Raw genomic sequence first — 8,798 nt, 5'->3', positions numbered from 1 at the left:
CCTCCAGGGTCTCTGACCAGACATTGTGACTCCTCCTCTAGGGTCTCTGACCAGACATTGTGACTCCTCCTCCAGGGTCTCTGACCAGACATTGTGACTCCTCCTCCAGGGTCTCTGACCAGACATTGTGACTCCACCTCTAGGGTCTCGGACCAGACATTGTGACTCCACCTCCAGAGTCTCTGACCAGACATTGCGACTTCTCCTCTAGATTCTCTCTCCAAACATTGTGACTCCACCTCCAGGGTCTCTGACCAGACATTGTGACTCCTCCTCTAGGGTCTCTGACCAGACATTGTGACTCCTCCTCCAGGGTCTCTGACCAGACATTGTGACTCCTCCTCCAGGGTCTCTGACCAGACATTGTGACTCCACCTCTAGGGTCTCGGACCAGACATTGTGACTCCACCTCCAGAGTCTCTGACCAGACATTGCGACTTCTCCTCTAGATTCTCTCTCCAAACATTGTGACTCCACCTCCAGGGTCTCTGACCAGACATTGTGACTCCTCCTCTAGGGTCTCTGACCAGACATTGTGACTCCTCCTCCAGGGTCTCTGACCAGACATTGTGACTCCTCCTCCAGGGTCTCTGCCTAGACATTGTGACTCCTCCTCTAGGGTCTCTGACCAGACATTGTGACTCCTCCTCCAGGGTCTCTGACTAGACATTGTGACTCCTCCTCTAGGGTCTCTGACCAGACATTGTGACTCCTCCTCTAGTGTCTCTGACCAGACATTGTGACTCCACCTCCAGGGTCTCTGACTAGACATTGTGACTCCTCCTCTAGGGTCTCTGACCAGACATTGTGACTCCTCCTCTAGGTTCTCTGACCAGACATTGTGACTTCTCCTCTAGGTTCTCTGACCAGACATTGTGACTCCTCCCCTAGGTTCTCTGACCAGACATTGTGACTTTTCTTCCAGGTTCTCTGACAGTGAAATGTGCGGCGGATTCATACTGCAGCCACGAGCTCCGCTGCTCCATTGACCACCAATTTGTCCGGGAAGTTCTGATCCGAGCGAAGGCGTACAAGTGAGTGCGAATGTGTCCTCTGCAGCACCGGGATTCTGGGCTTCTCCTCTAGGGTCTCTGACCAGACATTGTGACTCCTCCTCCAGGGTCTCTGACCAGACATTGTGACTCCTCCTCCAGGGTCTCTGACTAGACATTGTGACTCCTCCTCTAGGGTCTCTGACCAGACATTGTGACTCCTCCTCTAGTGTCTCTGACCAGACATTGTGACTCCACCTCCAGGGTCTCTGACTAGACATTGTGACTCCTCCTCTAGGGTCTCTGACCAGACATTGTGACTCCTCCTCTAGGTTCTCTGACCAGACATTGTGACTTCTCCTCTAGGTTCTCTGACCAGACATTGTGACTCCTCCCCTAGGTTCTCTGACCAGACATTGTGACTTTTCTTCCAGGTTCTCTGACAGTGAAATGTGCGGCGGATTCATACTGCAGCCACGAGCTCCGCTGCTCCATTGACCACCAATTTGTCCGGGAAGTTCTGATCCGAGCGAAGGCGTACAAGTGAGTGCGAATGTGTCCTCTGCAGCACCGGGATTCTGGGCTCCCCCCCCCCCCCAAAGGACATGTATCAGACTGATATGATTGGTTTTACTTTTAGGTGGAACAACACAGAGAACTCCTCCCCCTGGAAGCAGAGCTCACAGAGAGACGGACCCGCCCACTTTACTGTCCCCATCGCCTCGGTTTTCTGCCCCTTCGAGGAATATACCAACTTCTTCCGTGTCCGGGCGGAGGTCATGACGGAGAAAGAGTATTGGATGGTGGACATGCCCATCTCCATGACCGAAGTCGGTGAGTCTCTGCCCCACCTGTGACTGGTGGCCCCTCCCCCACATGCCCCATCTCCTGGTAATACCCCATGTATGACGCCATCTACATATGACTGGTGACCCCTCCCCCTTCCCCCCTCACCCACACTCCCCATCTCCTGGTAATACCCCATGTATGACGCCATCTACATATGACTGGTGACCCCTCCCCCTTCCCCCCTCACCCACACTCCCCATCTCCTGGTAATACCCCATGTATGACGCCATCTACATATGACTGGTGACCCCTCCCCCTTCCCCCCTCACCCACACTCCCCATCTCCTGGTAATACCCCATGTATGACGCCATCTACATATGACTGGTGACCCCTCCCCCTTCCCCCCTCACCCACACTCCCCATCTCCTGGTAATACCCCATGTATGACGCCATCTACATATGACTGGTGACCCCTCCCCCTTCCCCCCTCACCCACACTCCCCATCTCCTGGTAATACCCCATGTATGACGCCATCTACATATGACTGGTGACCCCTCCCCCTTCCCCCCTCACCCACACTCCCCATCTCCTGGTAATACCCCATGTATGACGCCATCTACATATGACTGGTGACCCCTCCCCCTTCCCCCCTCACCCACACTCCCCATCTCCTGGTAATACCCCATGTATGACGCCATCTACATATGACTGGTGACCCCTCCCCCTTCCCCCCTCACCCACACTCCCCATCTCCTGGTAATACCCCATGTATGACGCCATCTACATATGACTGGTGACCCCTCCCCCTTCCCCCCTCACCCACACTCCCCATCTCCTGGTAATACCCCATGTATGACGCCATCTACATATGACTGGTGACCCCTCCCCCTTCCCCCCTCACCCACACTCCCCATCTCCTGGTAATACCCCATGTATGACGCCATCTACATATGACTGGTGACCCCTCCCCCTTCCCCCCTCACCCACACTCCCCATCTCCTGGTAATACCCCATGTATGACGCCATCTACATATGACTGGTGACCCCTCCCCCTTCCCCCCTCACCCACACTCCCCATCTCCTGGTAATACCCCATGTATGACGCCATCTACATATGACTGGTGACCCCTCCCCCTTCCCCCCTCACCCACACTCCCCATCTCCTGGTAATACCCCATGTATGACGCCATCTACATATGACTGGTGACCCCTCCCCCTTCCCCCCTCACCCACACTCCCCATCTCCTGGTAATACCCCATGTATGACGCCATCTACATATGACTGGTGACCCCTCCCCCTTCCCCCCTCACCCACACTCCCCATCTCCTGGTAATACCCCATGTATGACGCCATCTACATATGACTGGTGACCCCTCCCCCTTCCCCCCTCACCCACACTCCCCATCTCCTGGTAATACCCCATGTATGGTGCCATCTTGTTGGTGGTCCCCCCCTCCCCCCTCTCGTTAATCCACCAGCATGGTTTCCATTCACCCCAAAGTGAGTCTGTCCTAGAGGGTGTTGGCCATGGGCAGAGTTCTGGGCGGGTGGCCATAGGTGGCCATCGCAGTCTCAGATTGGACACCCCGCAGTATATATTCTTCCTACATTTCCCATGATGCATTGCCCTTCTTTGTGACTCTTCCCTGTGTCCTCGTTCTAGTGGTCCCCAGTGCTCCGGAGAACCTGGAGGTCAAAGGTGACCATATAACCTGGGGCTATCCATCTTCCTGGGCACGTCCTTCCTCCTTCTTCCCTCTGCTCTTCCAGGTGGAATTTAGGAAACGCAACAATGTGAAGGTGAGTCTCTCCCGTGTACAGGTCTACGATACCGGGGGAAGGGACCGGGACGGGGGGGGGGGCCCCCAGGACCATAGAGGGTTCAATTTCCCCCTCTTAGCTATTGGTGGTGAGGGGGTGTCACCTCCAGAAATATGACAACCTGAAAAGTCACTTACTGACCTGAAGGTTAACCCCAAACTGAGCACTGACCTCTGACCCTGCCCCCCAGGAGTGATAGATGCCAGCATGGCGATAATACTTCATTCCCCTTGGGACAACGCCACATTATGACTGTCCGCTCTCCCACCGATATCCCAGTCAGCATGAGGACCTCCTAGTCCTCTGCCTGCCTGTGGCTCCCCATAGCAGTGTCTCCGGAGTTTGGGGGTCCAGCCAAAGCTTAAACATTATGTAGCCGTGTGAGTTCTACCCCCTTGTCCCCTCTTCAGGAGAGTAAGATGCTGAAGGAGATGACCTACAGAAAGGAGAACATCCGTGAATTCCGAGTTCGCTGCCGAGATCTCTACAGCCCGTCCTCACCCTGGAGTGCCTGGAGCCGAACCTTTAATCCCCTGGACCCAAAAGGTAATGAGAGCCCCATCTGTGTGCATAACGGCCCTTCTGGCCAATGAGCATCAGTATAATGGGGGGAGGGGCAGCCTGAATAAGATGTCATAGACGTCGCTCTCCACTAGATGGAGACATTGGGCCGGTATAAGATGTCATAGACGTCGCTCTCCACTAGATGGAGACATTCGGCCGATATGAGATGTCATAGACGTCCCTCTCCACTAGATGGAGACATTGGGCCGGTATAAGATGTCATAGACGTCCCTCTCCACTAGATGGAGACATTGGGTCGGTATGAGATGTCATAGACGTCCCTCTCCACTAGATGGAGACATTGGGTCGGTATGAGATGTCATAGACGTCCCTCTCCACTAGATGGAGACATTGGGTCGGTATGAGATGTCATAGACGTCCCTCTCCACTAGATGGAGACATTGGGTCGGTATGAGATGTCATAGACGTCCCTCTCCACTAGATGGAGACATTGGGTCGGTATGAGATGTCATAGACGTCCCTCTCCACTAGATGGAGACATTGGGTCGGTATGAGATGTCATAGACGTCCCTCTCCACTAGATGGAGACATTGGGTCGGTATGAGATGTCATAGACGTCCCTCTCCACTAGATGGAGACATTGGGTCGGTATGAGATGTCATAGACGTCCCTCTCCACTAGATGGAGACATTGGGTCGGTATGAGATGTCATAGACGTCCCTCTCCACTAGATGGAGACATTGGGTCGGTATGAGATGTCATAGACGTCCCTCTCCACTAGATGGAGACATTGGGTCGGTATGAGATGTCATAGACGTCCCTCTCCACTAGATGGAGACATTGGGTCGGTATGAGATGTCATAGACGTCCCTCTCCACTAGATGGAGACATTGGGTCGGTATGAGATGTCATAGACGTCCCTCTCCACTAGATGGAGACATTGGGTCGGTATGAGATGTCATAGACGTCCCTCTCCACTAGATGGAGACATTGGGTCGGTATGAGATGTCATAGACGTCCCTCTCCACTAGATGGAGACATTGGGTCGGTATGAGATGTCATAGACGTCCCTCTCCACTAGATGGAGACATTGGGTCGGTATGAGATGTCATAGACGTCCCTCTCCACTAGATGGAGACATTGGGTCGGTATGAGATGTCATAGACGTCCCTCTCCACTAGATGGAGACATTGGGTCGGTATGAGATGTCATAGACGTCCCTCTCCACTAGATGGAGACATTGGGTCGGTATGAGATGTCATAGACGTCCCTCTCCACTAGATGGAGACATTGGGTCGGTATGAGATGTCATAGACGTCCCTCTCCACTAGATGGAGACATTGGGTCGGTATGAGATGTCATAGACGTCCCTCTCCACTAGATGGAGACATTGGGTCGGTATGAGATGTCATAGACGTCCCTCTCCACTAGATGGAGACATTGGGTCGGTATGAGATGTCATAGACGTCCCTCTCCACTAGATGGAGACATTGGGTCGGTATGAGATGTCATAGACGTCCCTCTCCACTAGATGGAGACATTGGGTCGGTATGAGATGTCATAGACGTCCCTCTCCACTAGATGGAGACATTGGGTCGGTATGAGATGTCATAGACGTCCCTCTCCACTAGATGGAGACATTGGGTCGGTATGAGATGTCATAGACGTCCCTCTCCACTAGATGGAGACATTGGGTCGGTATGAGATGTCATAGACGTCCCTCTCCACTAGATGGAGACATTGGGTCGGTATGAGATGTCATAGACGTCCCTCTCCACTAGATGGAGACATTGGGTCGGTATGAGATGTCATAGACGTCCCTCTCCACTAGATGGAGACATTGGGTCGGTATGAGATGTCATAGACGTCCCTCTCCACTAGATGGAGACATTGGGTCGGTATGAGATGTCATAGACGTCCCTCTCCACTAGATGGAGACATTGGGTCGGTATGAGATGTCATAGACGTCCCTCTCCACTAGATGGAGACATTGGGTCGGTATGAGATGTCATAGACGTCCCTCTCCACTAGATGGAGACATTGGGTCGGTATGAGATGTCATAGACGTCCCTCTCCACTAGATGGAGACATTGGGTCGGTATGAGATGTCATAGACGTCCCTCTCCACTAGATGGAGACATTGGGTCGGTATGAGATGTCATAGACGTCCCTCTCCACTAGATGGAGACATTGGGTCGGTATGAGATGTCATAGACGTCCCTCTCCACTAGATGGAGACATTGGGTCGGTATGAGATGTCATAGACGTCCCTCTCCACTAGATGGAGACATTGGGTCGGTATGAGATGTCATAGACGTCCCTCTCCACTAGATGGAGACATTGGGTCGGTATGAGATGTCATAGACGTCCCTCTCCACTAGATGGAGACATTGGGTCGGTATGAGATGTCATAGACGTCCCTCTCCACTAGATGGAGACATTGGGTCGGTATGAGATGTCATAGACGTCCCTCTCCACTAGATGGAGACATTGGGTCGGTATGAGATGTCATAGACGTCCCTCTCCACTAGATGGAGACATTGGGTCGGTATGAGATGTCATAGACGTCCCTCTCCACTAGATGGAGACATTGGGTCGGTATGAGATGTCATAGACGTCCCTCTCCACTAGATGGAGACATTGGGTCGGTATGAGATGTCATAGACGTCCCTCTCCACTAGATGGAGACATTGGGTCGGTATGAGATGTCATAGACGTCCCTCTCCACTAGATGGAGACATTGGGTCGGTATGAGATGTCATAGACGTCCCTCTCCACTAGATGGAGACATTGGGTCGGTATGAGATGTCATAGACGTCCCTCTCCACTAGATGGAGACATTGGGTCGGTATGAGATGTCATAGACGTCCCTCTCCACTAGATGGAGACATTGGGTCGGTATGAGATGTCATAGACGTCCCTCTCCACTAGATGGAGACATTGGGTCGGTATGAGATGTCATAGACGTCCCTCTCCACTAGATGGAGACATTGGGTCGGTATGAGATGTCATAGACGTCCCTCTCCACTAGATGGAGACATTGGGTCGGTATGAGATGTCATAGACGTCCCTCTCCACTAGATGGAGACATTGGGTCGGTATGAGATGTCATAGACGTCCCTCTCCACTAGATGGAGACATTGGGTCGGTATGAGATGTCATAGACGTCCCTCTCCACTAGATGGAGACATTGGGTCGGTATGAGATGTCATAGACGTCCCTCTCCACTAGATGGAGACATTGGGTCGGTATGAGATGTCATAGACGTCCCTCTCCACTAGATGGAGACATTGGGTCGGTATGAGATGTCATAGACGTCCCTCTCCACTAGATGGAGACATTGGGTCGGTATGAGATGTCATAGACGTCCCTCTCCACTAGATGGAGACATTGGGTCGGTATGAGATGTCATAGACGTCCCTCTCCACTAGATGGAGACATTGGGTCGGTATGAGATGTCATAGACGTCCCTCTCCACTAGATGGAGACATTGGGTCGGTATGAGATGTCATAGACGTCCCTCTCCACTAGATGGAGACATTGGGTCGGTATGAGATGTCATAGACGTCCCTCTCCACTAGATGGAGACATTGGGTCGGTATGAGATGTCATAGACGTCCCTCTCCACTAGATGGAGACATTGGGTCGGTATGAGATGTCATAGACGTCCCTCTCCACTAGATGGAGACATTGGGTCGGTATGAGATGTCATAGACGTCCCTCTCCACTAGATGGAGACATTGGGTCGGTATGAGATGTCATAGACGTCCCTCTCCACTAGATGGAGACATTGGGTCGGTATGAGATGTCATAGACGTCCCTCTCCACTAGATGGAGACATTGGGTCGGTATGAGATGTCATAGACGTCCCTCTCCACTAGATGGAGACATTGGGTCGGTATGAGATGTCATAGACGTCCCTCTCCACTAGATGGAGACATTGGGTCGGTATGAGATGTCATAGACGTCCCTCTCCACTAGATGGAGACATTGGGTCGGTATGAGATGTCATAGACGTCCCTCTCCACTAGATGGAGACATTGGGTCGGTATGAGATGTCATAGACGTCCCTCTCCACTAGATGGAGACATTGGGTCGGTATGAGATGTCATAGACGTCGCTCTCCTCTAGATGGAGACATTGGCCTTCTTATAAAGATCTAAGTCTGATATACGGTATATATATATGGTAATTGTCATCCTCATCCTCATGCATCATATCTTATCCTTCTCTCTCCTCAGGGTCCTCCTGATGCGGTATACACCTCGTCTTCTCCGGGACTGATCACATCATAACTCACACTTATAATAAATGATTTCACCGGCTATAACATGTGTGTGCCGTGTTATTATTAGTTATACATGTTCCATCCGTGACGATGACTCCGCCCTCCTCCATCTTCTCATTATACTCCCCCCTCCTCCTTCTCCCTATTATACTCCCCCCTCCTCCATCTCCCCATTATACTCCCCCCTCCTTCTTCTCCCCATTATACTCCCCTCTCCTCGGTCTCCCCATTATACTCCCCCCTCCTCCGTCTCCCCATTATACTCCCCCCTTCTCCATTATACCATTATACTCCCCCCTCCTCCGTCTCTACTATGAGCACATCATCTCCCTCTGGACGTGGTGAAAATAGTTTATATATCTCTGTGGATGAGACTTCTC

At 52.2% G+C, this 8,798-nt stretch overlaps 1 protein-coding gene across 1 annotated transcript in view; it reads left to right on the top strand.

Annotated features, from left to right (window-relative positions):
• The window catches only part of LOC108803420 (interleukin-12 subunit beta-like), a gene marked incomplete at its 5' end in the record, with an annotated part of 11,833 nt that extends 3,451 nt beyond the window's left edge, over nucleotides 1-8,382 (top strand). Inside the window, 6 exons of the mRNA XM_018575263.1 lie at nucleotides 926-936; nucleotides 1,427-1,535; nucleotides 1,633-1,826; nucleotides 3,448-3,584; nucleotides 4,016-4,151; nucleotides 8,372-8,382. Of these exons, the coding sequence (XP_018430765.1) occupies nucleotides 926-936; nucleotides 1,427-1,535; nucleotides 1,633-1,826; nucleotides 3,448-3,584; nucleotides 4,016-4,151; nucleotides 8,372-8,382 (598 nt within the window). The remainder of the gene's footprint in view (nucleotides 1-925; nucleotides 937-1,426; nucleotides 1,536-1,632; nucleotides 1,827-3,447; nucleotides 3,585-4,015; nucleotides 4,152-8,371) is intronic.
• Between the last annotated feature and the right edge of the window lie 416 nt (nucleotides 8,383-8,798).

Source organism: Nanorana parkeri, unplaced genomic scaffold (assembly GCF_000935625.1).
Source record: "Nanorana parkeri isolate BGI_ZX_2015 unplaced genomic scaffold, ASM93562v1 scaffold3710, whole genome shotgun sequence".
NCBI lineage: Eukaryota > Metazoa > Chordata > Amphibia > Anura > Dicroglossidae > Nanorana > Nanorana parkeri.
Note: the sequence above shows the minus strand (reverse complement) of the source record. Positions and strands in the feature narration are given on the sequence as shown.